This window comes from Opisthocomus hoazin, chromosome 1, assembly GCF_030867145.1.
Source record: "Opisthocomus hoazin isolate bOpiHoa1 chromosome 1, bOpiHoa1.hap1, whole genome shotgun sequence".
Lineage (NCBI taxonomy): Eukaryota > Metazoa > Chordata > Aves > Opisthocomiformes > Opisthocomidae > Opisthocomus > Opisthocomus hoazin.
The window spans coordinates 150,362,596-150,386,089 of NC_134414.1; the positions used below are offsets into that span (position 1 = coordinate 150,362,596).

The 23,494-nt window shown below is 44.6% G+C and overlaps 2 protein-coding genes across 3 annotated transcripts; one reads left to right on the forward strand and one right to left on the reverse strand.

Annotated features, from left to right (window-relative positions):
- Positions 1–396: 396 nt before the first annotated feature.
- LOC142360505 (killer cell lectin-like receptor subfamily F member 1) lies at positions 397–11,567 on the forward strand. Of its 2 annotated transcripts, none has more exons than XM_075413423.1 (7): positions 397–516; positions 6,487–6,564; positions 7,712–7,810; positions 8,653–8,793; positions 9,402–9,553; positions 10,283–10,395; positions 11,056–11,567. In XM_075413423.1, the coding sequence occupies exons 1-7, from the start codon at positions 435–437 to the stop codon at positions 11,189–11,191; spliced, it is 801 nt and encodes a 266-aa protein (XP_075269538.1). In that variant the 5' UTR covers positions 397–434; the 3' UTR covers positions 11,192–11,567. The 2 variants fall into 2 exon arrangements, with proteins under 2 accessions (XP_075269538.1, XP_075269547.1); XM_075413432.1 differs by having other exon boundaries at positions 11,059–11,567.
- Positions 11,568–15,184: 3,617 nt separating this feature from the next.
- LOC142363944 (C-type lectin domain family 2 member B-like) lies at positions 15,185–22,254 on the reverse strand. Its single transcript, XM_075441622.1, has 5 exons — positions 22,138–22,254; positions 20,875–20,958; positions 19,997–20,181; positions 18,778–18,878; positions 15,185–17,119 (listed from the first exon to the last, which is right to left on the reverse strand). The coding sequence occupies exons 1-5, from the start codon at positions 22,196–22,198 to the stop codon at positions 17,002–17,004; spliced, it is 549 nt and encodes a 182-aa protein (XP_075297737.1). The 5' UTR covers positions 22,199–22,254; the 3' UTR covers positions 15,185–17,001.
- Between the last annotated feature and the right edge of the window lie 1,240 nt (positions 22,255–23,494).

The following is a 23,494-nucleotide window of genomic DNA, read 5'->3' on the forward strand; positions in this document are numbered from 1 at the left end:
TAGGCTTTGTAAGATCATGCACATGAGCGTAATACATCCACAACACAGATTGTACTGCTTTAGCTATTCTCATGAGAACCAGAAAAGCTTTTGCACCTGTGTAAGTCCATTTTTTGGTATTACTTAGAAACTGTGCTCTGCTTTAGCCAAAAAAATAATTTTTATGTTAATAAAAAGAATGCTTTTTTCAATCTCCATTTTCTCCTGCATTCTGAAGGGCAAAAGATCACACAAGAAGAGACAGAATGGTGGCTGAAAATAGGCTTTGAAGCTGTATTGAAAGAAGTAACTTCCTTCCTTTTATGTGTTTCTCAGCCTTCCTCAGAGCCATAGCACGGCATGTGTATTCTTCTGGAGGCAGGCAAAGCTAATACAGGATGCAACCCCCTGTATTAAACCAGCTCTTTCCGTAACTCAGAAGGACTTGCTCATCAATGGCAGGTGATATCACATATGTGGACGTGGCAATGCTACCCAAAGAAAGACCTCATGTTCCTGCTCGGACATCAGTTCCAGGTAAAACATCTAATCAGCTTTTGGATATATACTGTTTTCTCTCATGTGCTCTTTCTCCCTTTCATTTTTAAAATTGTTACTGGGTAATACTAGAAGAATGCTATAAAATGCTGAATGCAGAGGTTACGGGAAGGGTGAAAAGTTGCAAATGATGGAAGAGATCCTCATGAGATCCAAATCAGCAAAGCTACTCTTAAGTCAGTATTGCTAGAGTAGTGTCTCAGTTCTGGCCCATTGTTTTAAGTAACAGAATGAGAAACAAAAATTGTTCATTTTTGAATGATGAGCATAATGTTGGGTTTTTTTTCTGTGAACAACATGATAAAAAACCTGTTAGAATATGCTCCACCAAATTACTACCTAGTCCAAAAATCACATCAAGGCATTTTATGGTGTCTTCATGGAAAAGGAGTAGTAAATTAACCAGTAAATCAGAAAATCAGTGGCAGTCAAAAGTGCAGTCAGTGTCACTGAAGGAAGTACTGCATAACTCCTAAAACCTTCCTGCTCTTCCTCTTTAATTTTCCAGTAGTGATTTTCCCAGAAACACATTGTCAATCAGTGATCACTTCATGTATTTGTAACAAAAGTTAAAAGATTAAGTTAATATTCAGGGTAAGGAGATGATTTAAACTATATCTTTTTTAAGAAATAAAATTTCCACTACTTGGGAAAAGTGTAATTCATTCATGAAAGCATTTTGTCAAAATTCTGGATCATAGTTAATATGAATGACAACTTCTCATTATGAGCAAATAGGAAATACTTGTGGTCAGAGTAAGATGATATTTTTATGCTTTCAAGGTTCATTAGTAATTAATGTATTTAATTACTTCAGGAAATCACATTGTGTAATGAGCATTTTTATAAGATATTGTTCTACTTACAATGTAGATTAATAGCGAGGATGGCGCTCTGAATGCATGTACTTAAACAGTGGAAAAAATGTTTTTTTAATGTTTTTACAAAACCTTTGCACAAAAAATAAAAATGAGTTCACTTTATTATATATCTAACAGAAAATACTACCTTACACTCTATATTCGTGCATCCATTGATGTTATTTGTACTATTGTAATGTGTACAACACAAAGCACAGAGACTTCGCCTAGAATTATATCCCCTTTCTGAGGTGGTACAATTTATTTGCAAAGGGATCCAGGCATTAAATCTTGATTTGAAGACATTAAAAAGTGTCCCTGAACAATGCTGTCTAAAGGAAAAGCTTGAATTTGAATAGGCCATGTTTTAATTTCCAATGAAAGTTCTCATTAACATCTAGATAGTTCTTGTTAAACCTTTGTCTCACAGATTCTAGAACTCAGTGTTTTCTCACATGCAGTTACTGGCCACAGTAATCAGGTAATTTCTCAGGGTCCTTTTGCCATTATATCTTTCACTTTAATTAACTTTCCAGAGAACTATTTCTGTGGAACCTTTTCTGTTCATTCTCCAGTGTTTCCATCTCCTTTAACAAATATGGGCACCAGAGATGCACGCATTATTGCTACAAGTCTCAGCTATGCTGTCTCAATTATACAGAGACAAAAATCTCTTAAATAATTTTTCCTTCACTGTTCATAACTCCCAGTACCTCTTTCCCCCACCTTTATATCTGGTTATACTCAAACACGTTTTGTTTGACTGGGCTTGAACTTACAGGGCTGTCATTATGGTTGTCTTTACTTACTGTTTTGTTAACCTTTCTGTTATTTTCAGATTTTATTAGCAACCATTTTTCTCCTCAATTTGACACCAATGGGAAAAGCACCAAATAGTATTAAGCAATATTGGACCTCATATTGGTATAGAACATGCTAGAAATATCTCCCTGATGACAATTATTTCTGTCTTCATCATTAACATATAGTAAGATGTGGCTTATTCCTGTTAAATAGACACGAACTCGAGCCATATTATGATACTTTAAAAATTCAAATGAACACTTTCAGTTGCTTGTGCCTTCTTGAAGTTTTAGTGCTTACACCGAAATTCACAGATACTCAACCAGTTGGTGAGTGTTCTTTTGTCACAAGAAATTCTTCAAAAAGAAAAGAGTCACTTTTACCATAGGAGGAATGGGAGAAAAAAATTTTTTTCCACAGAATTAGTTCTGTATTTTTTGAAAATTTGGTAGAAGATTCAGGAAAAAATTCTGAAATGCGACGGGCATGTTGAGCAATGTGGATGAAACAAACTTAAGCTCAGTGTAAGTACAGCAATGATTAGTGTTAAGGTTCCCCACTGCATAGCTGACCCTCACTGAGATGCCCTGCATTTCTTTACAGCTAATGGAGAAGTGTCTGGGATCCTAGCATGGTGAGCTAGGAACTGCCCGAAGTAGCTAATAGGATAGAGCAATGACCCAAGGTGATGCTCAGTCAGCTGTTTCTGGGAGTTAGATCCTTCCCTGCAAGCTAGAAGGAGCACTCTCCTACATGGACTGGGCTTAAGGCTGCTGCAGACAGGACAGTTTCTGCATACCAAACTTATGGCATGTCCCACTCGTCACAGCCTACATGAAGAGGTTTCAATGCTTCCTCCAGTCTGGGGCAGGAATTCGAAGCTGATTATCAAAGTGAGGGTCTCAGCTCCAACGTGATGGGACTCCCTGTGGCAAGCATCACAAGCTCTCCCTTTGGCGCTGTCCTGACTTTGTGACACATTGAAATGTCCACTGGAGGATACTACATTCCTCTCTTTGCCAGCTTTTATGCTGGTCTTGCTCTTGGCCAGGAATGTCTGACTGTCGTGCAGAAAAAGAAGCGGATAGGCACAAGGGAAAGCACCATCAAAACTCTCATCATGGAGGAGACAGAGATGGGTTTAATCACCCCTGCAAATCTGGCAGATGAATGCTTGGAGTGGCAGATTCCCAGACTTTAGGTGAGACTTCAGATCACCAGGCTGTGGGAAAGTGGAATGTGCCCATCTTGTCCTGGCTGCATTTCATGCAAGTTTCAGACCATTACTCAAGTAGATACTAAAAACAGCCACGGGTGGAGGGCATAGCTAATTTGGCCTGCAAAAGTATAGCAGCTGTCAAGATTTTGTGCACATGAAAGATAAACATGCAGGGAGCTGAACTTCTGCCAAGGTTCTGTAGTAGTTGAGTAGGTGTTTTAAATATGTAAAATTTGGATTTGAGAGTGAAAGTCCCTGTAGAGATCCAAAGCCCAACTCTTTTCTTTTTTTTTTTTTAGCTTTTCTTTATCTGTGAGAATGGAATTTGGTTTGATCAAATTGTGCAGACTTTCTTGGAGTTCTCCCAAATACCGTTTTCATCTTAAAGTCTACTCCATGTGGTTTATGAAGATACAGAAAAAGATATAGAAATCCCTGTTGGCATAGTTGCAAATAATGTATAAGTTTGCAGCCTAAGGATAAGGAAAGCTCAGTCATTGAAAACAATTGGGATAAACTTGATCGACTGGACAAATTGTGTTAAATAATGTTTAACACAATGTAGCAATAAAAAATGACTGCAGCTGTAAGTTTGGGAGCCTACACCCAGAAAAGTGATTGAAATGGATTTGTTGTGATCCTGTTCCAACTGGAAAGCCAACACCAGGTCATTACACAGTCAGTTGGACTTCAGCTGTCAGCCAGGTGCTCTGAATTACAAGGAGGAGCTGGTTCTTGGATGCTCTAGCAGGGCATGTTGAAGAGGAGTTAGTAGGTGGTACTATCTGTGCATATGCTCTGGTGGGCTAGCAGGTGCTATTACAGTGCATGTGCTTCAAAACAGATGTTCGAAAGTAGAAAAGTGTTCCAAAAATACAAGCAGAGATAAATAAAGCCTGGAGATCCATTTTCTAATGAAAGACTCAGACAGTTTTCACTTCCTAGTTTACTCAAGAATAGTTTAAGAGCCACCTGATTATCGTTCATATATGACTACATGCAAGACCTTTCCTCTAGCAGAAAAACAAACCAAGAAGAGTTCAACTCCATCACCAGACCAGTCTGCAAGTAGTTGTAGGCTGCTATTGGTTCACCCGTAGCTTTGTGTTCCCCTCCTTAACCTCCTCAGCCCCTCCAGGTCCTGACCATCTTATTACCCACCCTCTGATGGATCCTCTCCAGCTTCTTGCACCCCCTCCCCAAATGGGTTGGCTCACATCTGGACACCATGTTCCAGATGTGGCCGCAGCAGCAGCAAGTGGAGCAGCACAGAAACTTTGCCTGCTCCGCAGGCCAGGGCTTTCCTAACGCAGCCCTGTGGGCGGCTTGCAGGAGCTGTGGTGATGAGGGGGCTCAACCTGGTATCCAGTCGATCACAAGAGCCCGACAGCTGTCAAGCCTGACGCTTTGGAGCAAACAACCTGCCAGAACCACTCTCTGTCTGCACATTCACGGGGTAGAATGTTCTGGTAGATAAAGATGTCTTTCTGCACTTGACAATTTGCATATAGATATGAAGTGAAATTTCAGTTTTAGTAAGTGGCAGAGATCTCCACCTAGTACACCGGGCTTGTTGTTGCTAAACTAGGTAAGGGTGTGTAAGCATCTGGCAAAATTAAGGTTACGTGGTATTTTAAAATCGCTGACTTCTGAAGACTTCACCTTCAAGTGATCATACGCTAATGTACACTGTAATAGAAGTATTCCTTTTTTTATTAATGTTCACTTTGCATAGATAATTTTTATCATACAGTCTGAGAGATATTCTTTAAAAGAGAGAAAATATTTAGTAATAGTAGCAGATTTTCTAAAGTACATATTTTAGAAGTGTCTCCATTTATAAGGCTAGTGCATTTAAAGTTTTAAGAGTCCCGACTGTTCTTCTTTAAAAAATATTTACTTACTAAGAAGAAAAACTTTTATAAGCATTTCTTTTTGAGAACAGTTACTTATCTGTATGGTTAAATATAATTTACAAATTTTCTGTAGTTCATTGAAATTATAGATTGTAATAAAGCAAACAGCAAAGTGTATTCGGTCATGTTCTCTAAAGCACAGAACATCTTGCCTGTATGAATACACCTTTGCCAATCAGGTCCTCAGAATTTTTCTTACTGTAAAACCTCCCCTCACTTCAGCAATCCTCATGTCAAATGCTACCTCATTTTAGCCTAATGAGACTCTGTTCTTCTGCCGAGCTTTTCCCTGATCAGTGCGATTTTATACAACACAAATTGCTTACTTCTTTTTAAAAGCCCCAGAGATCACAAACTAAGGCTGTAGGACAGAAGCTTCTTGATTCAGACTGGTAAAATCTCACCGCTTATGGAAAGATCAGTCCACCAAAGACCCAAGTATCTTCCGTAAAACTAGCCAGTAGCTCTACAAACTACGCAGCCAAAGCAAAAATGAAAAGGTGTTCAGAAAGAATCCATGTGCACCTAATTTACACCATGCTATTTTAATGGCTGTTTTGTTTCGTTTTGGCAATGTGCGTGTGGAAAGGGATGTTTTCAACCATCAGGTCCGTCCCTCTGCTATTACAGGCACCATGTAACATCCTGGCACAAACATTCACAAGTCAGGAAAGCCTCACAAGTCAAGAATCACCTTGCTGCAGAAGCATTTTCCTGAGTGGCAGTTTTTCCCTTTGAGGTCTCCTCTGCTCCACGAAGCGGCCGTGGCTCTGATGCCCCTTAAACCCCTATGATACCTCCCGAGATGGCTCAGCAACAAACGGGATGTTTGCTATGGATAGTAACCAGTTCTTACCCATCCTTCAGTCTGTCTGTCTGCCTCCTGGTCCAGCCACACAGGACCCAAGTAGTTCAAGCAAAGATTATGGAGGAGGCTTCTAGTTGCTTCCTGACAGCAGCAGGAAATGATAAGTCATCATCTTGTATGTTGTTCCTTTCAAAAAAAAAAAAAAGAAAAAAAGCTGAACTAGCAGCTCTGGAAACACATGCCCCTTTTGATACAGACTAGGTCTTCTCTGTAACTCTTTATTGTTTCTCCACTTCATGGCTTGCTCAACCACAAATGTCAGCATTTCCCTACTCCTTACAGGAAACACCATCACGTACGCTGAGCTGCGCGTGAAGCCGAAACCCAAAGGGAGCGACAGATCAGAGACTTCCGCTTCTGGTAGTGTGCCGTTTTGTTTGGTTATTGGTTACTAATTATAGATCTAGTCTTTCCTATTACCCAACAGTAAAACCTGTTATCAAGAGTCTTTATGTACAGTCTCTCAATAAAGAATGGATTTATCATTTCAGATGGTTTCTTGACTGGGTTCTCAGATTATACACTTTCCTTGTACAAATAATGTTGAAAGAGATTTTAAAAATAGTTTTTAAAAATGCATTTGTGCCCTACATTGAAAAGATAGCAATGGAAAGTACAATTTAGAAATGGTCCTGTTGCTGTCTCTGCAGGAACAGTCAGAGGGACACATCTGGCTTTGGAAGTGGCGTAATACCCAGCCCTCTGCTTGCAGCTTGGGCACTGGTGGTTGCTGCCCTATCCGTACTGCAGGGCATGTGCCAGACAAGGGCAGGCCCACAGAACACTGCGAGCTGAAAGGGAACGTTACAAAACACGTCTCCGGAAGCCGGAGAGCGGGGCAGCTGCTCACCTCAGGCAGGCGAGGTCAGGGAAACAGAAGTTACGAAAGTGCAACTCTGTGGCTTGTGGAAATGGCACCTTGACCCCAAATTTCCTCGGGTCCTGCCTCCTCCTGGGTGTTTCACTCTCACGAGCTGGTGAATGCCAAACGGCTGGAGAGATGCTCGGCCAGATGGTCAGATGCACTTTGCTGTGCTACCGTCTCCCTGCGGGGTTTTTTTGCCTTTCTGTGCATTCAGATAAGTCAGCTTTCAGCCACGACAGGCACGTAAATACAGGAGAGCGTGACCAGAGAGGAGGAACATACCAGAGACCATCCCTGATACTTTTCCTGAATTGCTCTGAAGGGTCTTGCAGGGTGTGGATGGGTAGGTGGGAGGAGGCAATGCTTGAAAAAATTAAAGGAGAAAGAATTCTTAATGGAATGACTGAAAACCACTTGCTCTATCTGACAAAATTATCTTTTGATTTCACTTTCGTGTATGCAAAATGGATGCAAATTTTCAAGACATAAAATGTCCCCGCATGCTTCAAACAGCAGACTGATTTTAGGTAGATGATTCCTCTGACGTTTCCACATAAGACACTGGTATACACAAAGGCACTGTTAATTTTAATAGTGCAAAGACCTTAAGCGGCTCTTCCTCTTCCTCCTGTCTCCCTCCAGGCTGCCACCGCGGGTGCTCAGCCTGGTTCTACGTGGCGTTGGTCCTGGGAGTCCTCGTGCTCGTCCTGCTAGGCGTCGTAGCTGTACTAGCCAAGCAATGTGAGTAGATCCTACCACCCGCTTCGCCTCTTCGTTGCAGACATGATTAAATTGCACAAGCAGAGTGATGCCAAAAGAAAAATTCCCTTAATGTCACAGTAAAGGTCAAAAGTTATACACAAATAGAGGAAAATAAACGTAGCATTCCAAAGGGAACATTTTCTACCTGTCATTTAACATATATAGTGCAGATGCAGGGGAGTTACTGCAGTCTATGTTGTCACCAGTGATGCTGAAAGGCTGTAGAAGCAGATTTCAAATCATTATGGCAATCAAAACATTTGGCCTTGCTGACTTACAAGTTAAAAGTTGCATCCACAATGCTACTTTGAGAACATTTCACTTAATTACTTTGTGGGTTTGAACAAATAAAATAAAAATCAAGCTTCAGATGATTTAATTTAATCAGACTTCCCTGGTACTAGTAATGTCATAGCCCACAGCATGCTCCAGTTATCCAGTTATTCAGTTAAGCGCTGTTCTGGAGAAGGTATTCATGTCCTAAGAGAAAACAGTCTTGAAAAACTTCAGAAAACACACATACCTCCCAACCCGCCCTCAAATCTCACCAAAATATTGTGTATTCTTTATACATTCAACTATCAAAAATTACAAACTTATTTTCTTTTCCTGTACTGCCCATATTATTCAGCAGCTACCCCCTTTGCCAGACAGTTACACTCACTGGGTACGCTCATAACTGAGTGTGTATAACCCGCCACCATGACGTACACACCCCTCCCCACAAATACACACATTCACATTATAACACTGGATAGAAAGACTACCTTTCCATGACCCTGTTGTTAACCATAATCTCTGTTTTGTTATTGTTGCTCTAGTTTTGAAGGGCCCAGCAGGAAAATTGGATATTTTATCCCAGTATGGTCCAAATAACACTGGCAATAACATTTCTTCAGAGAAGGCTGTCTCGATGGTGCGCCTGAAATGGCTCATGGAGGAACTGTGTGATGATGGACAGGGTGAGGAAAGTTCATCCTTTCACAGCATTTCACTTCTGTTCTCTTTTTCCCATTTCTGTGGCACCCTGCAGTTTATGGGAACTCACCGGTACTACCCAGGGAGCATGGTGCTCCTGCAGAGAAGTGGCGACAGGATCTAAACTAACACTTTAATAACAATAGTTTTGCTCCTCTTTCAGTATAAACAGTTTCTGCTACTTTCTTAACATTTCTTTCTGCCAGGAGCTGCTGTCATAAATGCCATATGTCATAGATCCGATCCTCCCCTTGTCCTGGAGGACATTTTCCAGACAATAGTTGTCTGCAAAGAGTGGGAGGGAATTTGGCTTTGCTGTCCCTTTGTTCTCCACAAGCCAGGCACACAGGGAGGTAGAGAGCCTGATGCTGTGCGGTGGGCGTGCAGAAGTGCATAGCACCATGGCAAGGGAGTGGGAAGCAGAGGAGTGGCACTGGAGCCTTCAAACCTCTCTCCACACCCAGCAAACACATGCTTGGACACGGGGACAGGCCACTTTTGGACCACCAGCCAGGCACATGAACATAAAATGCTACAAGGCAACTGGAACAAGTCACTGTATGAGCTAACAGTTGCCTCTCTCCACCCACAGGAACAACATGCGAGCTGTGTCCTCCTGGGTGGCAACTACACAGGGGGAGATGTTACTACTTTTCCGAGGAGGCTGTAAGCTGGAATGACAGCCAGAGAAACTGTCTGGCCAGGAAATCCCAGCTTCTTGTCATTGAAGATGAAATGGAGATGGTAAGTCCTGCAGCAGACCTAAAATTGTGCTACAGGCATCTGCCTTAGCCGGACATTTCACCAAGTGAACATGGCCTAGATGTCAGGTGTACATGCAGGCAAGCAAAAGCCCCATCATGTGCAGAGCATCTGAGTCTCCATGGTCAGGAGCTTGTTTTGAGAGTGTCAGCAGAGTAGAGCTGAAGAGGACAAGCCCAAGAGATGCAAGTGTAGCAGCCTGAGCAGTTTTCATTGGGAGAAGGAAACATTGGTGACTTCCCACACACTTCCATTACTTGGAAATGGGAAGAGAGGTCTGATTCAACCACTAAATGGAAATTCAAACAGCCAAACCTCCTTCTCATTTTCCTTTGGGAAAATGAATACCAAGGTATCAACAAATGGCTCTTCTGAGAAACTCATAGTTCCCTGAGGAGCAGGTCTTTCACCTTTAAGACCAGGCTTTGCAGCCTGGCTCGTGAGGGTAAGGAGCATCACTGAGGGGTTTTTTTTTCTTTTTTTTGACAGCTGACAGGAAGTTGATCAGGCTGAGTGCCAGCCTGAATCAAAACTCTGTGGCCGGTGACATGCATATGGGCTGTTGTAATGGGCTGCTTTGCTATGGCTGGATCCCTGCCCTTACTCTCCATGTGAGGGACTACATGAAAAGCTGGGCATGAGACAGGACAGTGACCTGAGCACAGCAGAAAAGCTCTGCTGTTGGGTAACATGCTTCTACTTGTTCCACAGGAATTTATAGACAATAAAGAGAAAGATACCAAATATATCTGGATTGGGTTGAGGATTCAAGACATGAAGAAACAGTGGAGTTCAGTTCAAGATCCCGGACTAGAAGAAAACAGGTGATGAATTGTGGGGAAGGGTGTCTTTGGCAATAGCAAAGGTGTAATACTCTGCATGGAAATACAGCTCTGAATCCAAGCTAATTTCCCAAAACACAGATCTCGTCCTGCAGCCTCAGGCACCTATTCAGAGTCTATTTCACAGCCAGCTCCAGGTTAACTGGGTCCTGCTGGGCACCTTTGGAAACAGGTTTGTTTTCTGCCAGCAAGACCAACCACAGTCACAGTTCATGTATGTATTAATGCAGAGGGACATTAATACGCACATGTCCCACTGAAATCATGGTCAACAAACTCTCGCACTTTACAGACTGTGTTGACTGCCTCTGTTGAATGTGATGCCTGTCACGTAGCTTGGGTGCTGGGATCCCTGCAGCTGAAGGGTCCTTCCCCTCCCTCCTCTTACCATTACAGCTCAGCATCGTGACTGCACCTGGAGGTTTTCTCATCCTTCTTACACCAAGGTTCCTGAGCATCCATCTCTCAGCAGCCAGCAGTCTCTGCTGTGGGTGCCCATCTATGCATGTCTGTTGAGGAACTGTGCTTCAGTGGGTTGCTGGATGGCCATCATCCAAAACCCTCACTCAGGATATTACCAATATTTTTATCCAGTACTGAATTTAAAGCTGACAACTCTTTGCATTCCTTTTGTTCTCTCAGCAGGATACCTATAAACAGAATGGAGACTGACAAGAGCTGTGCTGTTTACAGAAGAAAAAACATGATCCAAGCAGATAACTGCCAGACTTTAAAGAAGTATATCTGTAAGAAGAATGCGACTTTGTTGGTGCTCTGAGCCAAACTGTCAGACAACAGGCAGAGCTTTTTGTCAGAAGACCCATTTTATTGATAAAACAGCATGTGATGTAAATAATTTTATGAGACTTGCACAGGAATTTGCATTTCGCTGTTCTGTGCTCCCCAAGACTTTGTCCGATGCAAATGGGGCACTCAGAAGCTGCCAGGTGTCAGTGTGAAGGTCACGCACCAGGACTGCAAGTCAGCACGTGTGGTTTTGCGGGTGCTGAGCCTTCCCAAGGACAGACAGACGTTGGCAGCCGCTGCCTCTAGGAAGGGGCAGGGGAGCAGGGGCACGCGTGTGAGGGTGAGCACTGTGCGCACGCACTGCGTGATGTGCAGGGAGATGCCGTCTGCGGGGGCTGAAGAGTGTGTCGGAGCCCGCTGCTGTCGTACGTACCCATCAGGCAGCTGCTGCTGAGCTGAGGCACTTTTTATTTGGATTTCAGTATTTCAGTGTTTGCTGAGGTTCGTGGGGTTTTTTTCCTCACAGGCTAATTGGGACTCACAGAAGCTGAGGGCTGAGAAAAATGTATTTATTAGACAGTGTCTTATTCAGAGCTGACCTGCGCAGCTACTGGGTATACAGGTACCAGACCATACACACAGTGACTCAGAACACTTGTGGTTAATAAGCTGATGGCTCCCATGCTCCCATCTTCTTCTGATGCTGAACGTTGGGATCTGAAAGAAAGCTCTTACCTAGGGAAGAGGTATGGACCATCAGACAACACTGCAGTGCAAGGAAATGAAGATGGGAGCCTGCCTTTCCACCTCTATTTTGTGTCTTTACATTGTAAATTCTTTAACTTGGAACCATAGTTACTGCCTGGAAGGTATGATGAGCAGGTCCTGAAGCTAAAGGCTGGTGAAATGAATGTCAGTGGCTGCACTTAGTAAATACATTACTAGGGCATTCAAGTGTCATGGAAATGTGCTGTTGCTGGGTCTAGCATACAAAAATGCTAAGAGCAGTCTGGCTTAGTGCCTTTTCTAGATTCATATATTTGAAAAAAAAATGAACAAATGTCATGAGTTGATTCTTAAGAATTCAGACATGTCGTTTGTTGCAGGTTTTAATAGACCTTAGTCTAATAAAGGTAATAACTCCTCTAGATCAGTAGCTAGCATGTGTCTCTGAAATCAGAGTGACCAAATGCAAGGCAAATGTTTGCACTGTTTTTGAGATGTTTCCAGTGACTTGTGTTGCAACAGTGAGGAAATCAAGTAATGGGTAAACAGGGAAACTGAAAAAAAAACATAGGGGACAATGGAAGTGGAGATGTAATAATAACATTTTCCTCCTGCTTGCAAATCATGTACCTCCTCTTGGGTATTGCCAGGGCCCTGAGTGCTCTAATAGGCCCTAAGGGTCCCCACGAGCCTCGCCTCCTGAGACTCTCTGGCTCTTCACCCTCTGCCTGAGCTCTGTCAAAGACACACCTGCCTCCAGCCCTGTCCCATCTCCTGGATGGGACATCTGAGTCCTACCTACATGACAGGTTGCACAATTCAACTGGTAACTGAACCAACTTCTTCTCTGAATAAAGCATCAAATACTTCTGATGCGAAAGCTAATATTCAGAAAGCTCAAAAATTAGTCCCCTTTAGCAACTGTGAATCTCTAGTCTCATATTCTCAGACTGCAGGGCAAAGCAGCTGAGGCACTCTCATACTTACATACTGCTGACTGGCAGAGGTATCAAATCTGCTTCTCTGTGCTTACAGACAGCATTGCTTAAATTTTCATTTTACCCACCATAATTCAAATTCAGGCAGGGTCTCTTCAAATGCCCCTGAAGTTAACTCTACTATGTTGTGCTTTCCATAATAAGATGCTGAATTCTTACCTCATTTCATAGAATTACACAATAATTTATAGCAGAAGGGACTTCAAGGCCCTTTCGGGGCCAGCCAGGGGGAGATTCTAAGTTCCCAGAGTTTTACTATAATTTTATGTACTTTATAGCTACCCATGTCGGGTTAGCCGTGTTTGGAGAAAAAACAAAACAAACCAAAACCTAACATTAAAACCCAAGGTGCTACTCCAACAAAAAATGCACAGACTGGAATTATCTACCTTACTAGCAATGGGAGAGAGCAGGAACTCCAACACAGCGTTTGAAACGTAGAGCCTTCAGCTCATCTTTGCTACGACACCCGCAATTCAAGGCCGCTGCGCTTTCCCAGGTACGTTGTCTCCTACCTGCACTGGAGGTTTAGTGCCCCTACGGAGGGTTGTGGTTAACATCTAGCAACTTGTGATGAGTAACCAACAGACACGTGAGCTCTCGGTGTAAAGTACCACGGCTTTACCACGCACACGACGGCAGCCGTGGAACAAAGCGCTCATGAGCAATGCGGTAACACCAACAGACTGACACCCCTCCATCGACGGACACTGACGGGTAACACCTCACTCAGTTACAGACAGACAGAGGTGCCAGGAAGGCAGTAGGTGCGTCTGAGAGAGAGCTGAAAAGGCGTAGAGATCTCCAGCAGAAAGACATGCCAAGCACGTGATGCGCTCTGCTGTGTTCCACAGGCACAGCACGATGGCTCTTCAGAAGGACTTTGGGGCTACAGGTTAAAAAGTGAACCGTGCCTTCAGTGTGGCTGACTTCCTTTCAGATGAAAAACCAGCACAGATACACCCTACAGAATGCAGCATCAGCAGCTAAAGACTAATCTGGAAAACTGCTGTTATTCTCACATTAAAAAAACAGTAACAACAACAAAAAATCCCCCAACTCAGTGCAGCACAAGCGTGGGGAAGAGGATTGGTTTGTTTGTTCTGGACAGAGAAGTAAAGTCAAGGAAAGAGTCCGAAATAAATAAGATATATCTGTCTATATCTATAACATGTATTTTTGTACATACAGATATATTCCCCATTGAGAAAATGTAATTTCAGGGTGCTTACAGCATACCCTTCTCCATTGGAGCTGACTGCCGAATTGCTGTTTTTATGTAGATGTTTCTCGAGCCGTGCTGAATTTAACAAGAAAAACTTCAGCTCCTGAGCTGGCTTCTCTCAAATTGATTGTGGTAGTCGGGTTTTAACAATATTCATGAAACACCTCGTATCTGAGCATTCTCGCTATTACTAACATGATTAAACATGTTTTTGCAGGGCCTCACTGAAGCTGTTACCTACATTTTAAGCAGTCACTAAATCTTGAGTAATTCTACTGATTAAAAAAAAAAAAGAAATGGCCATTGAACTGAAGTACTTCATCAAACCCCACTCCAGGTAAAGTGAGTTTGCAGCTTGATCCTTCATTTCTTAGCGTGGCAGGCTTTGGATATGAAAGGAGCTGCTAATTGCACCCCTTAAGAGTCAGATAACATAAGTTTTGATTATAACCTACTGTGCTCACAGCTTCTCCAAAACCTCCTTTAAGAACCAAAATTTCCCATTTTTGGATTCAATCTATAGATGACATGGATGGAAAAGAAACGTCAGAGCAATGTTATTTTGTAGTTAAAGGAAGCATTCAGGTAAATCAGCTCACTAAGAAAGGCTAAGACACAACATGGTACACGAATACTCCTTACCCCTTACAATTTCTATCAAATTTGTGACATGTACCTCTAGTATGCCACCACTGCAAATGCTCAGAAAACTTTGCAATGGTCAACTGCGAAAAATTCCACGTTTCCCCCCAAAGGTACTGCACTCTGTGTGTTCACGATGCGCATTTCAGCATTTCCACAGCAGTACTTCAGCATTTCAGTTAAATGTTTTCATTAAAAGTCTGATGCATTTTGAAGTGCAGAAACGTGTTAGAAGTGTTAGAGAATGAAATGCATTTTTGGGGGTCAAATGTCTTGTCTCTTGTCAACCCCAACATTATCATTCAAGATCTTTTCAGATTCAAAACCTGAAAATTTTATTTTGCTTCAGTCTGGTGATTATTTTTTTTTCCAAATGGTGCCTGAGCTGGAAAATACTTTTAATGGCACAATCTTCAGACACAAACGGCTGTAATTCAGAGGCTCTGTAAAGATATTTATTGAGTATCTTTTCAGGACTATTGCACATACCATATCCTTCAGAGCTAATTAATTTAAAAACATTGCAGAATAACACCCCCCAACTAGTTACATATAAATTAACACATAGATTATTAGGCTATTCATACTGTAGAGTCCTGTTACTGTGCCTATAAAGAATACAAGCAATTAAAAAAGTGTAGTTCAGCAAAATTAGTGATCATATATAAATAAACAACTTAAAGTCACCAGTTGTTAACAAAATCCATACCGCACGGTACTTTTACAGTAAAATCTTCTTGCCACAGAAAATACCAAAGGCATAAACGAGATGCTGACCAAAACCGGACAGCAATGAAATCTGCACAAAACCACAGTGAAGGCAAAAATAACTACAAATAGGGCAAAAAACCCCCAACGAACCAACGACACTCTAACCAACCGGTCAAACACGGTGCAAAGTTACATTCTTAAAACAGAAGACATGGTTGTCTTCCCTTCCCTGAAACTACAGTGCGCTCTAGCGGCTCCTCCAAAAAGGGCTCCACTTGCTCCTTCAAGAAGTCTCGTGGAGTTCATGGTCCTCTCTGCAGCATCCAGACCACAAGAAACCCAATTGTCCAGATTTTATTCCGAGCGGGGAAGTATTTTGCCCTGCTATAGACGTGAATTCCCCATTCTTCCTTCTCTAGAAACCCGATAGGAATAGTCCTTCCAGGAAAAGCAGCTGCTTTGCTTCCCCTGGGTCAAACGTTGCTTTTGATCTCCATGGTACCTGCTAGGCACGAGCAGACAGAGTTCAGCGGGATTGTGCCCTAGTTCCGTTCAGGCTCACAGCAATTCAACAGCGCTGGGTGTTGCTGCTGAAAATGATACACCCACAGAAAGAAGGGAACACTGATTGTCCATCCAGAAATGTACTGCTTGCTCGGAAGCCTCATGCTCCGACAGGCACAGGGCACGAGGAAACCACGGAGAAAGGTCCTTTGCTGTTAATTCTCTTATTCTCTACTCATGATTTTGCCTATGCGCACTGAGGACTATTTCTAACTTTACAACATTAATGCCTGCAGCTTCCCTATTACTTCTTCTGTTCAGACTCTTCGCCATCAGTGCAAATCCTCAGGCAAATAAATACTCCATCTATTCTGACTTTTTTCTACTAAGGTAAGTGCTGTGGGAAGGAGAACTGTAGGTGCAATGCAGCTTCCTAAATCCCAGCGATAACACTGTCAAGCTGATTTAACAAGATTAATGTAAAATAACAGTAACAAAACACGGAATGCAATGCAGTCGGACAAGATGCACCCCATCAAACTGCGAGAGGGAAACAGGCAATGATCCTGTCTGAAACAACAATGCTGGCTTCTGCACCACCCTGTATCTGAGCGGCACCAGCAGACCTTCAGGCAGACCCACTTCGCAAGCCATCCCTGCACACAGAGCTTGCCCGGGGGAAGAGCAGAACAGTTACCTCCGACTGCACACCAAAAAGGAAAAGAAAGAGCAGCTGCTAAGGATCCTGCAAGAGAAGAGTTAATGGAGGAAATACTGATGACGCAAAGAAAGGAAATTACAGGCTGAGTAGCAGCTAGAAAAATGGGGCAAGGAAATGCTGCTGAAGCCAGCCATTTAAATGACATCGTCAAAAAACAGAGCCTTCCTCCACGGGTGGAGAATTCTGGCTACCAGGAAAGTTATTCATCTCCAGGCAGGAGCTGAGATGCGTTCCCAGGTCCCAGAGTACAGACATAGCCCATGTAGACATCACATCAGAGCGCTAAGTGTCAGGGGTGGTGGCTTTGTCCACCTTTATCGCGCTAAGTTAATGTTCAAGCTACAGACCCACTTCCTGGTTAAATAACATCCAGAGGCCGAGACTCCTTTTGACTCAAGATAGGCACAGTTTCCAGAGCCTTTTACTTCAATCCTGTCGGGGAAAAGTAAAAACATAATTACTTTGATGCCCACAATCAAATAATGCAATAGAGCAGAGGGAACTACGGGGATCACAGGTTCTCTTTGTACAAAGCCGGATTCACCACGGGCAAGGCATCGCAGGAGGATGATAGCTTGTGCTTTGCAGAGAACACCACAAAGAATGCCTTTTTTTAATGGGACCCGGGGCCCAGAATACAACATCTAGGACTTGCAGTACTCCTGCATCTTGTCTAGTGGTCGCTTAACGTGAAATATGCCCTTAAAGCAGAGACTGGAATTCAAGTTTGCCCTTCTCAAGGATGCTGCGCTATCAAGACGGGCTCCACCTTTGACTTCCACATCCTTCTATGCATCACAGAAGCTGTGGAACAAATGCCTCTCTCATTTCCCTCTTCCTCAGAGCCGAACACGGCACTGTGGTCAAGTGGGTGGTGGAAAACAGGAAGCGAACCTCAGGTCCAACACTGTAGGCATCCCTGTGTAAGAGGCAAGGGTCTCCTTCACCAACTCTGTTTTCAAACAAAGTGTTGCAGTGGTCTCTGAACAGGCCGACCAAACCAGTGTGGTCTCTGGAAAAGCCAAGGGAAAAATTGCCACTAGTGTTAACACAACTCTCGCAGCAACTGAGCTTAGACACCGAGGCGTTCGCCCTTCCAAAGACAGGAGGGGCAGTCTGAGGCAAGCACAGAGACAGAAGTCTAAGAACATGAAGAACTTCGTCACTGAAAATGACAGCATCGGTGGATGTTTGTATCACAGGCAGGGCATATGCAAGAGCGGGAAGTACTGCAGTTTTCAGCTTGAGATGCCTATGTGCTGTTCACATCTCACACTACACGCGTACGGTCTTTATCAGGTCAAGCCCTTGTCTCGGGGATGAAATGACTGCAGTCACACGCCCCTAGTAATGTCACAAACTTAAGAATACTTCAATTTTCCACTTTTTAAACTAATTTCAGACTTCTGAAATCTCCATGCTTATTACTGTCACTGATAATTCTACCAACTACGGCTGGCAGCTGCCCCAGGACGAGAAGCAGCAGTCTCTGAGAAGATGGGATAGTTGTCGGTGGGAGGGACAAACTGCCCCGCACCTGACACTGGTGGGACAGAACGCAGGGCCATGACCACAGAGCAGCTCATGCAACACAGACTCACAGCTTCACCTTTCCCTCCAGCAGCCTTTTCTGCAGGCACATTCTATAAGAAGTATGAAAACATCTCTTAGAAGCCTCCCAAATATCTTCACTACAAACCTCATGCAGGTTGCATGCAGGTTTGCACTTTTGCAAAATTTATTCTATAATGAGGAATTTGTGTTACTGTAATCTTCCATTCCTCCCCCCATTGCTTTAGTATCTTGGTGGTCTCTTGGTTTAACTTTCACTTTGCTATACTGCTACCATGAGCTCCTGTCTCACGTTGCTTCTGAACCTGGCGTTACAAATTTATCTCCTAACTTTCATCCGTCGGATTTTTAACAATGCTATGTGAAATCTTTATCGTATCGTATGCTCTCTCCATAGACATCCCTTCAACATCATCACAGGTATTTCTTTCAAGTCACTGTCTATATCTGTATCAGTTATCCTTTCTTACTCCACTATAATCTAGTACCTCCAGCAAAAACTCTCAACATTGACTTACAGTTTATTGTCTAATGCTCTCCCATTTACCCAAAAGAACTCTTCATTTCTTTTATGGAGTCCAATCCACGGGTCTTGCTTTGTTATCTTCATCATAAAACTCTGTAGGAATAAATCTGTATGAGAAAAGAAGTTTTTCACGTTCCATCTAGTTATCAAATGCAAAGACTTTGATCCAGGGCTAGAAAGCAAAACAATTATCTTGCCTTTCTCACAGAAGAAACAATATTAAAAATCAAATCTATAGAGTACTGCAGCATCTGGATCTTGTGCGATCCACATCACTGAAAGAGAACGTACAACTTGATCAGAGATCAAAGGGATTAATTGTGAGACAGGATCCCTGTAGCACTCAGATATTCTATTGACAGAAATGCCAACTAGGAGAATGCAAGCATGCTACTGAATATTAAAGACTGCTATGGAACTGCAAATGCATCATTTCACTGTCTCTCCACAAGAAAGTCTTCAAAGAACGATGAACACCTTTGCAGCTAATGTATTTCTCCATCACTGATATGTCTTCATCATACTGAGTTATTATTATCAGCTAGCAAGGATTTGTGGAAGAGATTTTAGAGATTAGTTAAGGAAGATCCTTGCCCCAGTGTGTGCAATGGAACTGATGTCTGCACCCAGTACACCCGTTATACTGGTGACTGTCATAGGGTTGACTGACCTAGAGAGAGGCTGTTTTAAAATATCCAGGTTTGTAACAGATATGGAAGAATATATTCTCCTAGGTCTTTGTGCTAGGTGCATCTTTCCTAATATTGTAGTATAATACAGAAAAAGATGCTCCAAGCTGTGGTTAGGGTAACTATCTTCCAACTCCAATGGTCAACACTAACATATCTAACGACTTGGTTCGCATTAACCTGTCTTGCTATGAGATAACAGTTGCCTAATTAAAGACAAATGAGAAGCAACGGTGTTTACCCTGATAGTTGCCTTCAACTGGAGTATTTATAGCTGTGAGCAGGACCAAACTGAACTCAGATAGGCCTCGGGCATTTTCTGAAATATCAGCTGCTAAAACTGATATTTGCTGTTTGCAGGGAGAGGAGGCACGCAGCCTCCTGCAAGCTGCGACTCGTCACAGTCTCTGCATCAGCCTTCAAACTGCCCAGCGTAAGAGGCTGGAAGAACTCACAGGTTTGTTGTGCAGCTCCCTAGAGGTGAGACGGGGTGAAACCAGGACCCCCTTTTTGTTCCCTTACCAGTTCCTGATGATTTTCGATCACCAAGAGGGAAGCATTGTGCGAAGAGCAGAGGCTCTGACTGTAGTTCCAGTCAGCTTCACTCTCCGAGAGGTAGTAGCACTTCCTCTGGAAATACAGCCAACCCGACGGACAGAGCTCCACGGAAGGACAGACAGGAAAATCTTTGGCCGAAGAACGGTTTACTGCGAAAAGATAAAAAACAATCTACCTATTTCTTCCAGCTGGAAAAGGTTTCTGGAGCTTTTTAGTTTGCTTTCTGACTGCATCACCTGAAATCACCTAAGTCTAACCACAGCAATATTACTTCTGTCCAGCAGAAATAATTATTGTAAACTAACGATATACTCTGGCTCCTTATTGTTGCTGCCATACCTTTATAGTGATGATCAGGGGCAAGCTGGTAGAGGTAGCTAAGAAGGTGATAATAACGTATCCTCCAAGGACTCTTCTACAACTTAAGTATTTCTGACAACTATAGTTTTTGCAAGTGTTGCTTCCTCGCAGCTGAATTAATAGCTTTGTTTATTATAGCATCATTTTTTGGAGGACTACAGATTGGCTGCAAAGAACAATCTTCCATTTGTTATCTGTTTTCTTGAACTTGGATTAAGACCAACAGCGAGGTTACGAACTTGAACGCCAGAAGTACAGCAGGACTGAACTGAGCACTCCCTAATGCCACTGCAGCTAGAGAAGTCCTTTCTCCAGCACCTGACCACAGTTATAAACAACGTGTCATGAGATATCTATTTACCTTTGAGATAAGGCAAGTTCCGAACAAACCTTCTGAGGTTTTCACGGACTTCTGACAACCTAAAGCTCTGTTAATTTCCAAGGCTAATTGTATTTTCTTTTTAAATTATTTGCACACTTACCAAACTGAATACACAAAATCAAAATGACAGCAGCAGTAAGGACGCCGGCAACACCTTGCCATAACCAGATATTTGAGAATAGACCTGAAAAAAGAAGTGTGAGGAATTTAAAAAAAACACACAAGCAGCTGACAGGGGAGTAGAGCCCAGGACCCATTAAGCTTATGTTGGGGACAAATTTTTTAACAGGGCATGTAGTGACAGGACAAAGGATAACAGTTTAAAACTAAAAGAGGGTAGATTTATACTGGATATAAGGAAGAAATTTTTTATAATGAGGGTAGTGAAACACTGGCACAGGTTGCCCAGGGAGGTGGTAGATGCCCCGTGCCTGGAAACATTCAAGGCCAGGTTGGATGGGGCTCTGAGCAACCTGATCTAGTGGAAGGTGTCCCTGATCATGGCAGAGGGGTTGGGCTAGATGACCTCTACAGGTCCCTTCCAACCCAAACTGTTCTACGATTCTACAATTCTAAGCAGTTCCAAAAGACGTCGCTCTCCGTGGAGAGCTGGCTGGGAGCAGAGCTGAAGACCGGGAAGTGTGTGACATTTAAAAGCATTACAAAGCTACTTAGCTAACAAGTACTCTGAATTACTCTGAATTTTAATTACATCATCCAGAACTTAACCCAATAGCGAGGCAGGTCCCAACACTGCAAAGCGGTCGAAAAAGAAAGAAATGAGCATGGAACAAGGGTGAAGGCAGCAAGTTCGAGGTTGACCTGATGCCTAAACACGGCACGGGTAGGAGAAATAAGACAAGTCATCAGCTCTGGAGCCCCAAACTTCTCCTGAGGACCATCCACCCTCATCCCACAGCGACCGCTTTTCAGGGTCTCCTTCTCTCCCCAGCAGGGAGCTGGGTTCAAGGCGGGGAGGGCCCGCCGACCTGCCACCGCCGCGTCTCACGTCCAGCCGGGCAGGCGCTGGCAGGGGACCAGCTGCCCCCGAAGGGCTCCGGGGGGAGGGTCCCCCTCGACGGCGGCTCCTCCACCGGCCCGGCCCCTCCACGGCCCCCCGGCCGGGGAGGGGGGAGGTTCTGGCGGCCCGGCGGCTCCCGGGAGGCCGCGGGGCAGCAGCCTCCGCGCCCAGCCCCGCCGCTCCCCCCTCCCCCGGGGCTGCGCAGCCCCCCGCCCCGACGGGACGCACTCCCGCGGCCCCTCTCCCCCCGGCGGGGTCTCCCGGCTCCCCGCCCGGCTGCGGCCGCGGGGCCCCCCGCGAAGTGTGTGCGTGTGTCCCCCCCCTCTCCCCTCGCCCCTTCACCTTTGCGGGTCCCCGTCCCCGGCTCCCGGGAGCCGTCGCCGCCGCCCCCTCGGCGCCCCATGGGTGCGGAGCCCCGGCTCCGCCGGCTGCGGAGATCACGGGGCCGGAACTGCCGCAGCGCCGGGCCTCGGCGGCGGGGGGGGCAGCGGGGGGGACCCGGACCCCCCCCTTGTCACGGTGCGTGGGGTCGGTGCCAAGGCGTGTGACGCTTCGGGACGGAAAAGGGAAATGGGAAAATGGCGGGAGAAGAACTTGGCCCCCGCCAGGTCCCGCTGCCGTTCTCCGGCGTCAGCAGATCTCGGGGCTGGCCCCGAAGGGACCCCCGGCGAAGGCAGAAGGCTCCTGCTGCCGCTGCGTTTGAATGTTGACCGCCTAAAACTTGGGGTTTCTTCGGAAAACCCGGCGGGTGATTTGCCTCGCCCGGGAGAGCGTCAAGCCCGCCGGTTCTGGCTTGCCAGCGGTGCGGGTGAAGGTGTGTCCCAAGTCGTAGCGTTGCTCGTGAGAAGACAGGGCCGCACATCTCAGCAGGGCTGCCACGCCGCGCGGGCGTCACGTCTGGCGCGCTACGCGCAGTCCCTGCTTCGCTGGCGACGGGTCCCGGCTGCGCTGCGCGTTCAAACGGCCGGAGGAACACGGCTCCCTTCTGCGCGAGGCAGACGGGGAATTCAGTGACGGTTTGTCCAAAACGGGCGTCCATCTGCGCCTCAGGAGAAAACCTTAAAGAGAAAACCACGAGAATGGAGGGTTACACCTCGTGCTTTCATTGCAGCCTCCAGTTATTTTGATTGGCAAGGGTTTTGAGCAGTAGTCAGTTGCTGAAAATTGTCTCCAGGTGTTTATATTTGCAGGTAAAGAGCCATATAAACTTTATACTTCCATAAATAGAAATTGACAGCACGCCCAGGACGACACTTGAGAAGAAACAGGCAAAAGGGTGATGAAGAATCCAAAAGATAAGGGCGAACAAGCCTTAAAGCACAGGGGCTGCAGGGAAGTCAGGGAACCGAGGATTCCTAGGAGAGGGCGAACAGGAGAGGGAAGAGGTGACGGGTCCAGAGAGCACGAGCTGCAGACACTTCACGAGGTTTTGCGAGACCTGAGTCCAGAGGGGCAGAGAATGAGAGCGGGGTGTGGAATCAGGGCCGCAGGGAGCTCCGATACCTGTTTCGTACAGAGGGGATTTTGCACGCAGGGAGACAGCAGAATACGAATGTATGCACAGCCATGATTCTAAGAACCGGTTCTTTGCCGTTCATTCACTCCGAAAAAGTAGCTCGCGCTCTTGCCATTCAGTCCTGCCTGCCACTGAGGTCAAAAATAACTTGCTGTGACTTCTAACCACAGAGCATTCGCGGGT

What these genes read in the sequence shown, in the direction of transcription:
- LOC142360505 (XM_075413423.1), top strand. Translation starts at nt 435, where the DNA reads ATGGCAGGTGATATCACATATGTGGACGTGGCAATGCTACCCAAAGAA. An exon ending in ACTGTGTGATGATGGACAGG is followed by an intron (nt 8,794 to 9,401) that starts GTGAGGAAAGTT and finishes CTCCACCCACAG; the next exon opens with GAACAACATGCGAGCTGTGT. An exon ending in TTGAAGATGAAATGGAGATG is followed by an intron (nt 9,554 to 10,282) that starts GTAAGTCCTGCA and finishes CTTGTTCCACAG; the next exon opens with GAATTTATAGACAATAAAGA.
- LOC142363944 (XM_075441622.1), bottom strand. Translation starts at nt 22,198, where the DNA reads ATGGGGCGCCGAGGGGGCGGCGGCGACGGCTCCCGGGAGCCGGGGACG. An exon ending in GGGGACGGGGACCCGCAAAG is followed by an intron (nt 20,959 to 22,137) that starts GTGAAGGGGCGA and finishes TTCTTTTTTCAG; the next exon opens with GTCTATTCTCAAATATCTGG. An exon ending in GATTTTGTGTATTCAGTTTG is followed by an intron (nt 20,182 to 20,874) that starts GTAAGTGTGCAA and finishes ATCTTTTCGCAG; the next exon opens with TAAACCGTTCTTCGGCCAAA.